The sequence below is a fragment of the Octopus sinensis genome, linkage group LG7 (genome assembly GCF_006345805.1).
Source record: "Octopus sinensis linkage group LG7, ASM634580v1, whole genome shotgun sequence".
In the NCBI taxonomy this organism is placed as follows: Eukaryota; Metazoa; Mollusca; class Cephalopoda; order Octopoda; family Octopodidae; genus Octopus; species Octopus sinensis.
The window spans coordinates 58,491,925-58,510,805 of NC_043003.1; the positions used below are offsets into that span (position 1 = coordinate 58,491,925).

At 34.9% G+C, this 18,881-nt stretch overlaps 1 protein-coding gene across 1 annotated transcript in view; it reads left to right on the top strand.

Annotated features, from left to right (window-relative positions):
• Window positions 1-18,881, top strand: part of LOC115214420 (serine/threonine-protein phosphatase 6 regulatory ankyrin repeat subunit A-like) — a 200,743-nt gene that overhangs the window by 103,131 nt on the left and 78,731 nt on the right. The window contains exons 3-6 of the mRNA XM_036504406.1: window positions 3,064-3,162; window positions 10,594-10,707; window positions 13,041-13,145; window positions 15,045-15,143. Of these exons, the coding sequence (XP_036360299.1) occupies window positions 3,064-3,162; window positions 10,594-10,707; window positions 13,041-13,145; window positions 15,045-15,143 (417 nt within the window). The remainder of the gene's footprint in view (window positions 1-3,063; window positions 3,163-10,593; window positions 10,708-13,040; window positions 13,146-15,044; window positions 15,144-18,881) is intronic.

Below are 18,881 nucleotides of genomic sequence, written 5' to 3' on the forward strand. Positions count from 1 at the left end.
GCTACCTCAGTCGTGACTTCCTTATTCGATTTTTTTAGGGTTCTTTTGAAGGTATAGCCAAAGCGTTCTGCCTATCCATTAGATCTGGGAGTGGTATGGCACCGTAGGTATATGTTCTACCGCAAACGTCTCACAAAACTTTATTAATTCGCTAGACACAAATTGCGTTCCAATGTCCGACTTTATCTTGTCTGGGATGCCAAATCTTGCAAACAATTCGTGTAAAAAATTTATCACAGTTGAGGAGGTTGTTTTTTTACACTTGCAAATTTCAGGCCATTTCGAAAAACTATCAACTACTACTAAGTAGTATGAACCATTTAAAGGACCTGCGAAATTGATGTGCAGTCTCGACCATGGAACATCTACTTTTGGATAATGTTTACTTTTTCACCTGTGTAAAAATCAAGCATTTCAACATATCTGGAGTTAATTCGTCCAGCTTAAACTTCTCGCATTCTTTGTTTACTCTACCAGCATATGTGATCTTGTCGTTGTTTTTCTCTATGTTCAGACACTTCCAACGTGTGTTGAACAATGAGCTTTTTTCACTGAAAATTTTACACAATATATCTATTGTGTCATTAAAGTTATTATTGGTTTTCTTGAGAGTACATAATTGCTGTATCGTTCATGTTCTGTTACCGCCAGTTTTCTCAAGATTAAGCGCGTTTACATCTCGTTGTCCCAATCTTTACATTCTTTCTCGTACAGAAGTGGCTGTGTGGTAAGTAGCTTGCTAACCAACCACATGGTTCTGGGTCCAGTCCCACTGCGTGGCACCTTGGGCAAGTGTCTTCTACTATAGCCTCGAGCCGACCAAAGCCTTGTGAGTGGATTTGGTAGACGGAAGTTGAAAGAAGCACGTCGTATATATGTATGTATGTATATATATGTGTGTGTGTGTGTATGTGTGTGTGTGTGTGTATGTGTGTGTGTGTGTGTGTGTGCCTGTGTGTGTCTTCGGTATACTGCATACTTAGTAAAACCAGTAAAGACACGACTATCTCTGATCGCCCACTACGTATTCTCTTTACTTATGGTGACTAAGTTATCCTATTCGTCACGTGGAGGGGTGTACCATTATTACTAATTCCCTACAACAATAAGTAATGTAGTCCTAGATAAATTTAAGAAGAGATAGTTACGGATGTAATGCCTTCCGATATAGATTTGTCAATAAGAAATGACTTGGAGTTAAGCAACGACAGCAAAAAGGGCAACAACAAGCGAAAGAGGGAGTCTATAAGACCCTGGTTCTCAACTGGGTTCCATATGCCCCTGAGGATCCGTATAAAGTTTTGCGGAGTCCACGTAAGCAAAATAGTATATTAGGTGTCCACAGGAGTATTTTACGGGTCCGTGAAAAAATTATGGTTTGGCCGTATTAATTGCAAGAGACAACTACGCTTCTTTTTCTCACATTTAACATAGTTTAACATGTATCCAGCCACTGAAACATGTTCTCTCGGTGAGTTCTCTTGCGAACCTACACAAGTGGATGGGAGAATAATAAAATAAGAATTTTGAAAGAAGTATCTGTATGACTATGTTTCAAATACTGAATGGCTCTAGGAGCCATAGAATAAAATAATAATCCATAAGCAAAAATAATTGAGAACCTTTATTCTAGATTGTCACTTAACTTTCAAGAAGTAGTTAAAAATTTCCTTCAAAACACACTCTACCACCTTAAAAGGGAAATAGGATATTTACATCCATTATTATGTAGCCATAGATTCTATAACTTAAAAAAAAAAGACAATGCTGGTCATTGAATACATTTTCTCATTGGTCGATTCCAGTAGGAGAGACTTGTTGGGTAGCAGGGTAAATAATAAGAACAAAAACAACAGCAACTACCCTTTCTGCATTAGGCACAATGCTGAAATATGGGGAAGAGGGTAATCTACTGCATCGACCCCCCACCCCCACCCCAATGCTCAACAAGTACTAATTTTATTGACCCCGAAGGACGAAAGACAAAGTCTATGTCGGTAGAATTTGAAGTCTTAACGTAGAGACCTACGAAATACCACTAAGCATTTTGTCCGGCATGCTAACGTTTCTGCCGCCCTAACAACAACAACAACAAAAATTATTATTGCTGTTATTGTTGTTGATGTTGTTGTTGTTATTATTATTATTGTTGTTGTTGTTCATCATTATTATCATCATCATTATTATCATCATCATTATTATCATCATCATTATTATCATCATCATCATCATTATTATTATTATTATTATTATTTATTATTATTATTATTATTATTATTATTATTATTATTATTTTTATTATTACTATTACTATTACTATTACTATTACTATCACTATTACTATTATTATTATTATTATTACTATTACTATTATTATTATTATTATTATTATTATTATATTATTATTATTATTATTATTTGCCTTTTATCCTTTCGGGTTCAATGAAATAAGTATATCATTTGAGCTCGGGGTGGTGGTGGCGATGTAATCGAGTTGACCTACCCCACTAAAATTACTGGCCTTGCGTCAAAATTTGAAAGAATTATTACTATAATAATAATGATAATAATAATAATAATAATAATAATAATAATAATAATAATAATAATAATAATAATAATAATAATAGGTGCCCTACGAATGACAGCAACTGCCCATATCTTACGTAAAATACTGTCTATAATTTATAATTTTCTTTTGTTTTCTTAAACATTCTCTAGAACAATACTATGTTCAAAACCAAATATATGGCACCCAAGGCATAACACCAACTTGAACTTCTAACTTGTCTCTTGAGGTCTCTGGGTGAGACTTGGAGTCAACGTGTACAAATATAATAATAATAATAATAATAATAATAATAATAATAATAATAATAATGATGATGATGATGATGATGATGATAATAATGATGATGATAATAATGATGATGATAATAATGATGATGATGATGATGATGATGATGATGATGATGATGATGATGATAATAATAATAATAATAATAATAATAATAATAATAATAATAATAATAATAATATTCTTTACTATGTCTTCTATTTCAGGATGGACGAACAGCTCTGGCAATGGCAGCTGTCTCATCGAAAGACGATGTAGTGAAACTTCTTGTGTCCAAGAAAGCAGATGCCTTAATACCTGGAGGTGTAAGTACCTTTAAAACAGATTTTATATATGAAATCAATTGTACGTTCTAGCTTATACACTTTAACAATATGAAGCCAATAATTTAAACAAACATTCTTGATTGAGTTCGTCATGCTTTCATATGCGAAGCTATTTACTGCTTGATTACACCCGGATTATACCCCGATCAGGCATACACGTATTCATAAATCATGCAAATCTTCACAAACGATTGCCGTCTCTTTTGCTTCATCGTTGTCAATGGCATTTCTGACACTCTATCCATGACTTCCCAGGTGACTATGCAGTCCCGATACAAATTTCAATAACTGCACTTTCAGTTAATTCGGTCTACACATATCACCACTCTTCCATTGTCTTGGGTCTTTCGGTTGATGGAATCACGGATGAAGTCACAATGAAGAGACATCTGTACATCATTGGATTATAATGATAAGCCCTTGTACAACACGAGCGCCACATTCAGAATCTCTATGATTAGTAACTAGTGACAGGCCGAAGCGAGATGAACAGTAAATTATGTGAAACCGCAAGATTTACACCAGAGTGTCCCTCTCCTCGAAGGATGCTGTGAGAACAGCCAGGCGCTAATCACGCCCGGTGATTTTAGTTGGATGCCTGTTGACTCACCTGAGTTCATCCACCCTTTTTACGGGTCTTGTCTTTCATCCCGTTTGGTGTGCAAAAAGTACGCTACTATCCAAGCAGGTTAGGTGGTTTAGTTGCCGACGACCCGACTATGCAACAGATTGAATTACATGTTACTAGTAGCGCTCAAGAGCGACCAGGCATGACATATAGTCATACATACATACAGACAGACAGACAGATAGACAGACACAGACATACATTCATATATACACATACATACATACATACAGATTGAATTACATGTTACTAGTAGCGCTCAAGAGCGACCAGGCATGACGTGCATGCATACAAATACACAGATATACATACATACACACACATACATGCATACACACATACATACACACACATACATATATACATGCATACATACATACATGCATACTTACATACACACATACATACGTACATGTATACTTACATACATGCATACACACAAACATACATACATACACACACACACATACATACATTCATATACACATGCGTCCATACCATATTGACTCACACATACATGCTTGTAAGCATACATACATTCATACATACGAAACGCATACAGAGAAACAGAATGAAGGGGAGAGAGAAAAGTTTTGAGTGGCTGTGTGATAAGTAGCTTGCTTACCAACCACATGGTTCTGGGTACAGTCCCACTGCGTAGCACCTTGGGCAAGTGTCTTCTACTATAGCCTCGGCCGACCAAAGTCTTGTGAGTGAATTTGGTAGACGGAAACTGAAAGAAGCCCGTCGTATATATATGTGTGTGTATGTGTGTGTGTATGTGTGTGTGTATGTGTGTGTGTATCTGTGTATACGTTTGTGGGTCTGTGTTTGTTCCCCCAACATTGCTTGACAACCGATGTTAGTGTGTTTACGTCCCCGTAACTTAGCGGTTCGGCAAAAGTGACCAATAGAATAAGTACTAGTCTTACAAAGAATAAGTCCTGGGGTTGATTTGCTTGACTAAAGGCCAGAGTCAAATGACTGAAACAAGTAAAATAGTAAAAGAGTAAAAAGTAACAGATGCATAAAACAGACACATAAAACTATAGAACCCTACGCAGCGGATAGCTAGCTTCGTGGTTAAGAAGTTTACTTTACAGCCATATATTTCCGAGATCGATCCCACTGTGCGACACACATTTCTTATGTAATGGCTGTCGATTTGTATATAGATGAGTATGACCATCACTGACAAAGCAAAGCCTATGCATTATATATATATATATATATATATATATATATATAATATATATATATATAATATATATATATAATATATATATATATATTATATATATATATATATATATAAATATATAGAAAATAGTAAAAAGTGAAAAAACTACAGAAGGCTTAAATGTTAAAAAATATATATTTGCGTCAATATGTCTGAAGAATATTATAAAAGTTTTTTGTCTTATAATGACATAGTTTTGAAGAAAGACCGGTTTCGCATTTAGCTTTTCAAATTTCTTACGACGTTATGTTTATGTTGAATAGAGTTATCGTTATGTTTATGTTCAAAAGAGTTCTAAATAAGGGAAGGTAATGAGTGATTTCTTCCGGTGTAAGGGAGATAATCGCTTAATTTTTTTTTCCTTTCCCTTGGTGTGAATTTCTCTGTATCAGTATGTTGGGATGGTTAAGTCTGGGCTTGTACTTTTCAATGAAGAATGTTTCCTTGTTTAGTCTAATTTGTGTTGATGATCCGATAGCACATTGGTAAAATGGAAAGATTAAAAATTGTGGTAGTAGTTGCTTTGCGCGTTTCTCTATATATTCAACCACGTGCTTTCACAAACCAACTTTCTTATATATATATATAGATATATATATATATATATATATATATATATATATATATATCTATATATATATATGTCTGTGTGTGTGTGTGGATGAATAGATGTATATATGTGTGTGTATATGCTTGTATGTCTGTGTTTGTCCCCACCATCGCTTGACAAACGATGCTGGTGTGTTTGTGTCTCTGTAACTTAGCGGTTCAGCAAAATAACGATAGAATAAGTACTAGGCTTACAAAGAATAAATCCTGGGGTCGATTTCTTCAACAAAAAACTCTTTAATGCGGTGCTCCAGCACGGTCACAGTCAAATGACTGAAACAAATAAAAATAAAACATTTATGTGCGCGCTTGTGTGTGTATGTGTGTGTATGCATGTGTGTGTATGTGTGTATGTGCGTGGATGAGTGGTTAAGAAGTTTGTACCACACCAGCGAGGTCCCAGATTTATTGTGAGTGCGATGTATCTTGGCCGTATATCTTACAGCTGTTTCTGGGATATCTCTGAGTATGGGATATTCTGTCATCAGAGACAAATGGGGAAAATGAGAAGCGTATAGAATAATAAAATGATGACATAGAGGACAGGAGTAAAGGAATAAGGAGATGAAGAAAGAGAAGGAAAAGAAGCATAAAAGTTCACAATTCAATTTTCCGATCTTGTAGCAATAAGTCCATAAGTCCTTAGATACGATCCTCCATAATTGTCCACTCTAACAATTATATGTATGTATGTATGTATGTATGTATGTATGTATGTATGTATGTATGTATGTATGTATGTATGTATGTATGCACGTATATATGATGGCAGCCTCTTGTCGTCCGCAATTTCTTCTTGCTGAACAATCTGCACAACAGATTTGTCTACAGTGATAAGATGTATGTGCAGTACGTCAGATCGACGTTGTTTAAACGGGTGTCGTAATGTTAGCAGAACAACGTAAGATGAAGTGTTTTGCTCAAGAAGAGCACACCCTACTACCCGGCTAAGATTTGAAACCTTGATCTCGCGATCTTGAGTGCAACATCCTAACCACTAAGCTATGCGCTCTCATATGTATATATGTACGTATATATATGTATGTTTGTGTATACATATATATATACATATATACATACATCTATATACACATACATACATATATAAATACATACATACATGCATACTTACATATATAAATACATATGTGTGTGAGTATATATATATATATATATATATACTCATACACAGAAATACATATATGTATGCATATATATATATATATATGTGTGTGTGTGTGTGTATATATATACAGACACACAAAAATATACATACATGCATACATACACACATACAAACATACATACACACACTCCTACTCATACAGATGTGAACTGATACGTTTTCGTATATGCGCATTTTTATTTATTTGTATTTGTACGAGTATGTATGCATATGGGTGTGTGTGTGTGTGTGTGTGTGTGTGTGTGTGCGTGTGCGTGTGTGTGTGTGTGTGTGTGTGTGTACTGCAGTATTTGTGCAGAGAGATACCATCAAAATAGCCTCTAAACCTTGAAAACACAGAAGCCAGCTATAAGCTTCGAGACTTACAGCATTCACCCTCGTATGACATGACATAACCTCATCGTTCATTCTCTATATTTTTTCCTGTCTCTCTTTTCATATAAATCCACCAAATTCTTCTTTTTGTTATAAATCTATTCATCAAAACAAAAGATAGTGTAAGACATACGATGCCCTCTTGACCACCTGATATCATCCCTCACTTATGTTTTTTCTTGTTCAGCCATAGGTCAATTGAGCCATCAAACCATATAAATTTTGCACTGCACACAAATGCCTCTTAATTCAAATCTACCGAAATTTCTAAACATTCGTTGCACCACTTCCTTTGGATTTTTTCTACTTTTTTTTGCTTTATTCATTTATCCTCCATTTTGTCTTCTTTCTCCTCCTCCTCCTATCCTTCTCTTTCTCTCTCGTCATTATAATCTTCGTTTTCCTCACCTCCTTCTTCCTCTTTTCTCCTTCCCATATTGCTACCGTCCATGAGAATGATGATGATGATGATGATGATGAGCATGACGCTTATCGTTGTTTTCCTTTCTAATTCTTCTTTTCTTTCTTATTAATCTTGTACGTTTCCTTCTTCTCTTCTTCCACCTACGTCTTCTTTCGTTTTTCTTCTTCATTGTCTCTTTTTCCTTCTTTTTCTTCTTCTTTTTCTTCTGCTTTGTGTGTCTTCTTTCCACTTCCCTGCTTGTTTTCTCCTTTTTCGTTACAGCTCTCTGTTTTTTGTATTTTTATAAAAAAAAGACATTCCTTTATTTCCCTCTTCTCTTTCCTTTGCCCACACATTATTAACTACCAGTACGTTTGACCAATAAACCCTGTCAAAGTTTGTAACCATTAATCTCTGCTTCATAAATCGTCTGAGGACCGGAAACAAGAAACCTCGACCAACGGCCCACACAGCCTCGCCTTTAAATAAGCAACATTATTCTACTGTACTTAACAATAATGAGTGCATTTTCGCTTAATTGCAAAGCATACTAATGCAAATCCACCATATCCTATAATACAGTTTCTCTATTACTATAACCCTTTGTATTTATATGAATATAAAGGCGGTGCTCCAGCATGGCCACAGTCAAATGACTGAAACAAGGAAAAGAGTAAAAGAGAGAGTATACATACAGGCACAGTCGTGGCTGTGTGGTAAAAAGCTTGCTTCCCAACCAAATGGTTCTTGGTTCAGTCCCACTAAGTAGCACCTTGGACAAGTATCTTCTACGATAGCTTTGGTCTGACCAAAGTGGATTTAATAGACAGAAATTGTGCTTGTCCCCCCGCCGATGCTGGTGTGTTTACGTTCCCGTAACTTAGCGGTTCGGCAAAAGAGACCGATAGAATAAGTACTAGGCTTACAAGGAATAAATCCTGGGGTCGATTTGTTCGACTAAAGGCTGTGCGCCAACATGGCCGCAGGCAAATGACTGAAGCAAGCAAAAGAATGAAAGAATATATCTGCTTCCTTCTCTCTTTCACTCTCTTAATTTATATAAGTCCGTGTGTGCGCGCGCATGTGTGAGCTGGCAGAAACGTTAGCACGCCGGGCGAAATGCGTAGCTGTATTTCGTCTGCCGTTACGTTCTGAGTTCAAATTCCGCCGAGGTCGACTTTGACTTTCATCCTTTCGGGGTCGATAAATTAAGTACCAGTTACGCACTAGGATCGACGTAATCCGTTTGTGTGTCCTTATTTGTCCCCTCTGTGTGTAGCCCCTTGTGGGTAGTAAAGAAATATATATATATACACACACACAAGTGAGTAGATAAACGAAAGAACGGCACTCAACACATTTATTAGGAGTTACATGTATAGATCAGACTCCTTGGTACTCTGAATTTCAAGTGTGTGGCTGGTCTTCAGACCTCAATGGCCGAAGACTTGCCACACGCTTGAAACTCTCTCTCTCTCTCTCTCTCTCTCTCTCTCTCTCTCTCTCTCTCTCTCTCTCTCTCTCTCTCACTGTATATATACATATACATATATAATCACCTGAAATTGCGAGGATGATCTGGTTCTTGACTGAGGATAGAAAGCTTCGAATGACCAGTCCTTGTTTTTTTGTATCGTCTATCTGGATGTTTTGTTATATCCCTTTTTGTATCACCTAGTTGTCCGGATGTTTTGCGTTCTTGTCCCATTTTGTATTATATATATATATTATATATATATATATATATATATATATATATATATATAATATATATATATATATATAATATATATATATATTTATTTATTTATTTATCTATTTATACAGGTTAGTAGTGTTTGAGGATGGAATAACCGTCTAAGGGATAAAAGTATCTGTTATACTGCCGGCATAATTACCTATGTTAACCTATGAGCATAATAGTCAAGCATATTATGCTCATAGGTTACAGGCAATGACAAATATAAACATGAGTTTATCAGGAATCAAATTTAAAGTAAACAGGAAATGGAAAAATATTGATCAACAACAATTGACTAACATCAATTATTACATTTTAATTCACTGCAGATTTACTGTATCCCATCTAACAGCTGTTTCTGCTTCCAATGTCATATAGTATTGCCATTGAAAATTCTGAAAATAATATTCATCATATTTGGTAATACATCCGATCTGGAATATGGAGCTTCATCAGAGTGAAGACAAATACATAAAGGAGAAGAAAATTAGGGTTAGGGCTTCGAGAGGAAGATTAAAGGCTGAATATGTTTAAATCATACTATTTTGTTTATGTGTTGCTTTGGGACTTTGAGTAAATGACTAAACTTAAAATAGTAATTAGTGGGTTAATTTTTCTATGGGGGTAACAGGGTGGATAAGTAATAAAAAAAAAGTTACAATAACGGGATGCGCCAATAGGTTTAGAGAAAGAGAGAGTGAGAGTGCCATAACGTTTTGAAATAATCATAATAATAAACTACTTTTCCATACTTTTATTATTTATTTATTTATTTATTTACATCTACCCGTATAACGGTCTTAGTAGCTTGCCCTTTGTTTTCAAATGTAACTGACCACTTATATCGAACGCTGGACCTTGGTCTATCCCATTATGGGCAATAGGTGGTTGGACTTTACGACATATCAGTAAGTAAATAATTGAAATTAATTGTTGGGCACTTTATTATGATTAACTATTAATTAGTACTAAAAGCATAATTATTAAGAACTATTATGATTGCTCCTTTGCTTTGCAAAATACAATTTTCCGCACTTGTTTATATTTCTATAAATTTTTTCTAAATCTATTTCAGTAAAAAAATATTTGTATGTTTTCGTCAAATATTTACTTTGTGCAGCTCAATGTATGTATCACTCTATAAGTAATAGAACATATATATGAAACACAAGACACTTAACTCTGTTTTTCAAACATCTTTATCTCGTTTTCTTTTTTCCTTTTACAGCCCAAGAAGAACATACCGCTGCACTGGGCAAGTTCAAAACCTAACCCAACGATAGGTATCATTACTTGCCTATTAAAATCCGTCGGTGCTGACACGACTTTAAATACCAATCAGGTACGATAAACATCTTCAACGCTTCTTCTCTGCCTCCTTTTTCGTCATTGTTAATATTTTTCTCCTCCTTCTCCTCATCATCATAAATGTAATTATCATAATCCTATCGGCTGCTTCGTCCATCTTTTTTAACATTGTTTCATTCGCATGAGCGTTTTACTATTCTTTCAGTGTTGTGGACTTTATCCTTTATTTATCCTCATTTGCCATGTTTGTGTGTATGTGTGGTAGTCGTAAATTAGGTTAGCACCTTTGTGAGTAGCCTAATTTGCATGTTTGTGCTTTTGATTGCACATCATTGATTAAGTGATATCTATTTTATGCACTTCACATGGTTCGGGGTTCAGTCCCACTATGTGAAACCTTAGGCAAGTGTCTTCTTATTTCTTTACTGCCCACAAGGGGCTAAACACATATAGGACAAACAAGGACAGACAAACGGATTATATCGATTATATCGATCCCAGTGCGTAACTGGTACTTATTCAATCGACCCCGAAAAGATGAAAGGCAAAGTCGACCTCGGCGGAATTTGAACTCAGAACGTAGCGGCAGCCGAAATACCGCTAAGCATTTCGCCCGGCGTGCTAACGATTCTGCCAGCTCGCTGCCTTCTGCCATAGCTTTGGGCTTACCAAAGTCTTGTGAGTGGATTTGAGTGTCTGTGTTTGCCCCTCCGCCATCGCTTGACAACTGATGTTGGTGTGTATACGTCCCCGTAAATTTGCGGTTCAGCAAAATCGACCGATAGAATAAGTACTAGGCTTACAAAGAATAAATACTGGGTCGATTTATTCGACTAAAAGCGGTGCTCCAAATGGCCGCAATTATAATGACTGAAACAAGTAAGAGAAAAAAAAAAAAGAATATTCAGTCAATGCAGAAAAAAGAATGGGAGGAGGAGTCCCTTCACGAGCTTTTTCACTGTTTGTTGACATCTTCACAGAGAAGTGAAGATGCTTCCTTCACTGGTTTCCTTCCTCGTCGATAGCGTAGAGCATTCAAGTATATAATAAAGCAGTTTTAAGTGAGGCTAGTGCCGTAGTGGATAGTTTAATTTACATATTTTTGAACGTCATTAATTGGACATTATAAAGCTTCCAAGATCATTAGCGCGTCTAGAAAATGCTTCGAAGCATTCCTTTCTATTTTACATTCTGAGTTCTAATTCCGCCAAGGTCGAATTTAATTTCATTCCCTCGAGATCGATAAAATAAGTACCACTTGAATATTGGAGACGATATTATCGACTTACCCACTTCCCTGAAATTGCGGGCCTTGTGCCAAAATTTGAAACCAAAAACGGCGAGCTTGCAGAATCAATAACACAGTAACAAACATCATCACCTCTGTTTTAACAACCACTCTTTCATTCCTGCATGGGTTGAATGGAGCTTACACATTAATATATATAGATATATATGCATATATAATAATATTAATATTAGGGAGTATATCCAAACTTACAGGGAAAAGTTAGATTTAAGATTAAATCAAATTTCACAGTATAAATATAAATTAAATTAAATTTGATACTTTATAAAAAAAAATTTTTTTTAATTATCAAGTAATTAAAAAAATTAAAAAATTAAAAGTTTAAAAATTTATAAATTTAAAATTTTAAAAATATAAAAATATAAAAAATTTAAAATTTATAAATATAAATATAAATTTTAAATTTTATATTTTATTTATTTTGTATATTATATTAGTTATATTTATTTTTATATTTTGGTTTATCTCTTTCACTGATTTGCCTAATAGTGGTTTTATCTCTAATTTAATTTATATATATACATATATATATATATATGTATATATAACTTATAAAATAAGGGCAAAAGAAAAATTCTAATGCCAAATATGCCGAAAAAAAGACAAAATTGTCAATAACCATTATAATATATATATATATATATATATAATATATATATATATATATATATTATATATATGAAGAGAAGATTACATTGTTTTACACCATTTTATTCTTTGGAATAATACCAGCGATATCTTCGAAACATGTGTCGGAAGTAAGAGAATTTAAATAACACCTGCATTTAACTCCTTTTATTTATTTATATGTATGTATGTATGTATGTATGTATGTATGTATGTATGTATGTATATCGAACAGCATCACCCAATGTAGCCCTTTTTAAAAATCGGGCATTATTTAAAGATTTGGCTATTGTTTCTTATTTCTGGAAGGCCCAGCGACCACATAGAAGCTCATTCGTCTTCGCATTTCTAATACTATGATATGTATGATTGATATAAATAACATCCTCATCGCCAGCTCCGCTTTCCAACATATTGTTCTTTCAATGCAGGATTCCCACACAGCTTTGATGTTAGCTGTCCTATCTGATAATGTTGCCGCATGCAAGGAACTCATTCGAGTTGGGAATAAACAGCAACTATACATAAAAACTAAGGTATAATTATTATTATTATTATTATTATTATTATTATTATTATTATTATTATTATTGCCTTTGCACAGCTTCTAACGCTGGAGATGCACTATGGTGTCAGCTGTTCACTACCAGTGAACTAAGGTAACACCTCTTATTTTTCGAGCACCTTCCGGAGTATTCGAGAGGTTCCACCCTTATTGCAGCCCCTATTTGTTTCACGTACTTCTCGAGATTTTTGCTCACTGTTTCCAGAGCTCCGACAATTATTATTGGTACTACCACTACCTTTTTCATCGACCACAACTGCTTAACTTCCCAAGCTAACCTGTCATATCTGTCGACTTTTTATTATTATTATTATTATTATTATTATTATTATTATTATTATTATTATTATTATTATTATCAACCGTGCCTTTCATCATTTCGAGGTCGATAAAGTAAGAACCAGTTGAGCATTAGGGTTTGATGCAATCGACAAGCTCCTTAGAAATTACTGGCCTTGTGCCTAAATTTGAAACCATTACTAGTAGTAGTAGTAGTAGTAGTAGTAGTAGTAGTAGTAGTAGTAGTTGTAGTAGTAGTAGTAGTACTAGTAGTAGTAGTAGTAGTAGTAGTAGTAGTAGTAGTAGTAGTAAGGCGGCGAGCTGGCAGTATCGTTCGCACGCCGGGCAAAATACTTAGCGGTATTTTGTTTGCCCCTATGTTCTGAGTTCGAGGTCGACTTTGCCTTTCATCCTTTCGGGATCGATAGATTAAGTACCAGTGAAACACTGAGGTCGGTATAATCGGCAAGTCCCCGCCCGCCCCCCAAAATTTCAGGCCTTGTGCCTTTAGAAGAAAAGATTGTTATTATTATTATTATTATTATTATTATTATTAGTAGTAGTAGTAAGTAGTAGTAGTTAGTAGTAGTAGTAGTAGTAGTAGTAGTGTATTACTATATTATTAGGAGTTGTTAGCACGCCGGGCAAAAGGCTTAACCGTGTTTCGTCCGTCTTTACGTTCTAAGTTCAAATTCCACCGAAATTATTGGTTTTTATGCCAAAACTCGAAACCTATATTATTATTATTATTATTATTATTAATTAATTAATTAATTAATTAATTAATTAATTAATTAAAGCAACAAGCTGGCAGAATCGTTAGAACGTCGGGAAAAAATGGTTAGCGATATTTCTTCCGACTCATTACGTTCTGAATTCCAGTTTCACCGAAGACAACTTTGCTGTTCATCCTTTCAGGGTCGATAAAAATAAAATCTCATCCTTGTGCTTATAGCAGAAACATTTATTATTACCATCTAATATCACTGCCATATTCACTACTACCAGCACCACTATCGCAATTAGTATTACTGAAGCTCAATACATCTATCTTCGTTTATCACAGGAGATTGGTTAAAACAGTGATAAATGAATCATCACCATTTACTTTGTAAAAGAAACGAATGGTTGGTTTATTGACACCAAATTCGCAACTCACCTTTACGTATTGTCTTGATCATCTCTACTTTTCCTGTAGAGAATACATTCGTATGTGTCGTTCGTTAGGATTAGTTGTCTTCGTAAATTTTCAGTTCATTGGTCCCATGTCGGTGGACACGAATACGAAAATCCATGTAAAAGAAAAGCATCCTCGCACCTCGGTGATGCAAATAAACTCAAACGATGGTCAGTGAATTCTGGGTAGCTAAGCATTGTGAGTGGCCACTGATGCGCATTTTTGCTGTACAAGCAAAATCCTCGACTAATCGCCGGCCCGTTCTATCACAGATCAAACCGTGATAAACGTAACATGGTTCACAATTGAGAGTACCATGTTATCCCGGATCAGTGATGAACGAATCCGGGATAAAAGAATCTACATGTACTATATTGTTCCACCATCTTTCTTTTTCTCTCTCTTTTGAATCAGACAATTGGTGATACGGCGTTACATATCGCTTGCCGGAAGAAAAACATTGAAATTTTGCGGTTGTTGGTCGAATCTGGAACTCCTGTGAATATTCAGAATGTGAGTTTTTGTCTACTTCAAAAAATAAAAATAATTTTTTTATTGAAATAAGACATATTAAAACAGTATCGTTGTTGTTGCTGTTGCTTGATTTTTTTGTTGTTATTGTTGATGTTGCTATCGTCGTCCTTGTTATCGCCTTGTCGTAATTGTTATTGTCGCTGATGTTGATGCAGTCATCGTTGTTGTTGCTATTGTTGATGCTGTTGTTGCTTGAATTCTTATCCTTATCATGGTACACGATAAGTTTTCGGGGTTTGGGTTTTTTAGGGGCCAGGTTATTAAACTTCATTGTCTTGATTTTTTCCCCTTTCTAACATCATTGAACATGGTTCTGTTGTTATAAAATGCCGCTAGTAGACCTTAATATTCAGTGTCCGAAATACGTAGTGGTCACCTGCAATAGTTATTGCTTGTCAAAGGATATTCACTGATGAAGATATGCAAATTAGTCAGGTGACATTTTAGGAGATGCTGTTAATGATATCAGTATATAAATGTGTGTGTATGTGTTTGTGTGTGTGTGTGTGTGTGTGTGTGTGTGTGTGTGTGTGTGTGTGTGTGTGAGAAGGCGCATGGCTCAGTGGTTAGAACATCGAGCTTACGATCGTGAGGTTGTGAGTTCGGTTCCGGACCGGGCTGCGTGTTGTGTTCCTGAGCAAGGCACTTAATTTTGCGTTTGTTCTACTCAGCTGTAGAAATGAGTTGCGACATCACCGGTGCCAAGCTGTATCGGCCTTTGCCTTTCTCTTGGATAACATCAGTGATGTGGAGAGGATAGGCTGGTATGCATAGGCGACTGCTGGTCTTCCACAAACAACCTTGCCTGGACTTGTGGATCGGAGTGGAACTTTCTAGGTGCAATCCCATGGTCATTCATGACAGAAGGAGGTCCTAAATATATGTATATACTTACATAAAGACAGACAGACATACAGACAGACAGACAGATAGATAGATAGATAGATAGATAGATAGATAGATAGATAGATAGATAGATAGATAGATAGATAGATAGATAGATAGATAGATAGATAGATAGATAGATAGATTGTAAGCAAGTGAATTTTATGAATAATTTTGTTGACAAGTTGAGTTCGAGATTTCGTGAATAAATCGTTGCGTGCATTATTGCATAATAGTGCAGTATTCATAAAATCGAATTTGAATTAAGCAATTTTAAATTGATGTAATAAAAGGACTGGCACGTTCCATTCTCTTTGTTTGTATTTGTAAAATCTCTTCGGATACTTGTAGATTTTCAGACTTGTTTAATAAAACAAGCAATCGCCGGATTACCGTCTCTCTGACAGCGTGTACACATGGATGAGCTTAATGGATTTATAAGATGTATATAAATAAAATAAAATTATACAACTGGCGATGCCCCTGCGTGGCGACAGCCTCAGGGCTGAAAAATATAAAATAATTTATATATATATATATAGGCTCAGGAGTGACTGTGTGGTAAGTAGCTTGCTTACCAACCACATGGTCCCTGGTTCAATCCCACAGCGTCTTCTACCATAGCCTCGGGCCGACCAAAGCCTTGTGACTGAATTTGGTTGACGGAAACTGAAATAAGACCGTCGTATATATGTGTGTGTGTGTGTGTCTGTGTTTGTCCCCCTACCATCGCTTGACAACCGATATTGGTATGTTTACGTCCCCGTAAATTAGCGGTTCAGCAAAAAGGACTGATCGTACTAGCCTAACAAAGAATAAGTCCTGGGATCCATTTATTCGACTAAAGGTGGTGCTTCAGTACAGCCACAGTCAAATGACTGAAAAGAATAAAAGAATATATATGCACATGTATAAGTCTCTCTCTCTCTCTCTCTCTCTCTATATATATATATATATATATATATATATATATATATATTATATATAATAAATATTAGGGAATAAATCCAAATTTACAGGGAAAAATCAGATTTAGGATTGAATTCAATTTTATAGTAAAATATTATATTATATTAAATTAGAGACAAAACCACTATTATGCAAATCAAACAAATGTGTCTAGCCTCATATATATACATATATATATATGAGGCTAGACACATTTTTTCTCTCTTCGCCTCAAGGCATTTTTCCAATGCGCCAGCTCAAGTTCACCCGTCCTGTCGAAAAGACGCCTGTCTGTGACGTCCTGTTTTTGTTATTATTGTTATCATTATTGTTTTTACGTATTTTCGTATTCTTATTCGTGTTATCATTATTTTTACGTATTTTTGTATTCTTATTCGTTCCCGTCCTTGTTTTGTATACATTCGAGGCTTTCCTCCAAGGAATCTAATGCGCTTGGCTTAGATTTTCCTTTGGGGCTGGCCAGGTCGGAGCAATCTCAAGATTAATCAGCCGAAATTGCGAGGATGATCCGGTTCTTGACTGAAGATTGAAGTCTTCGAATGTCCACTCCGTGTTTTTTGTATCGTCTTCTAAATGTTTTGCGTTCTTGTCCCAGTTTGTATTTTTTTACATATACATATATATATATATATATATATATATATATATAATATATATACGTAAATATAAGAGAGTTACCGTTAAGTGGTTAACTCTAGTGCTAGAAATAGCTCCTTATTCTGGTATAGCCACCGAAGTTGTTTCCACAAAAGAAATAACATTACCTTCAACGGAAGGAAAGTGAAATACAACGAAAAGATAGATTAATGTTGAACAATTGTTTCTTTATCAATATAATATGTTAAACTGATGGTATTATTAAATTAATATCTAATTTTTCACCCTCATTTATGAATTTATATATATATATATATATATATATATATATATATATTATATATATATATATATATATATATATATATAAATAATAATATATATATATATATATATATATAGAAACACCAGCGAAAATAATTAATTTTATTTTATCGCATTTTGAATTTGTTTATATATATATATATATATATATATATATATATATATATATATATATATATATATATATATATATATATAAATGCTGTATTTCACTTGAAATCTATATGTTTTCAAAGGTGAATAGGCATCAACAGCTAGCAAGCCATGCTACTCCAGACTGATGATGAGCAATGACTCTGAAACTAGTCTCTGGATGCTGGCTTTGCTGGGTGGAAGAGCTTATCTCCCGTCTTTGAAAACATAAAGACACAGAAAATGTGTCATGGCTACATAGAAACGGTGTTTCCTGGGGCTAAATAGCAGTAGCATTTTTCCCTTTCCTGGTACTGCCCCATTAAGTTGGCAACAAACCATCACTTTATCGTGCTGCTACTCAGACAGATTTATACTGTCCGGAAAGTTCGTGCCGATTTATAGTAGCTTACCTTTCGATTTATTTTAGAACATGGTTAAGTCCATAAAATAGGGTTTGACTACACCTCCATTTAGAGCACAGTTTAAGCTATCTTTTCGTGGAATAAGGTTTATGTTCCTATAACCTGTGTTAATTCTGTAACCCTTTAAAATGGAAGATGTGTTACCCCACCCTCCATATTCACCAGATATTGCTCCTTCGGATTTCCACTTATTCAGGTCTCTGCAGAATAGTCTTAATGGTAAAACTTTCAATTCCTTGAAAAGATACCTTGATGAATTCTTTGCCATAAAACCATCTCAATTTTGGGAAGAGGGTATTTTCAAGTTAAAGGAAAGATGGATGTGCATTGTGCAACAAAATAGCTCATATTTGGTTGATTAAAAATGTATTGGCAAGTATTTATT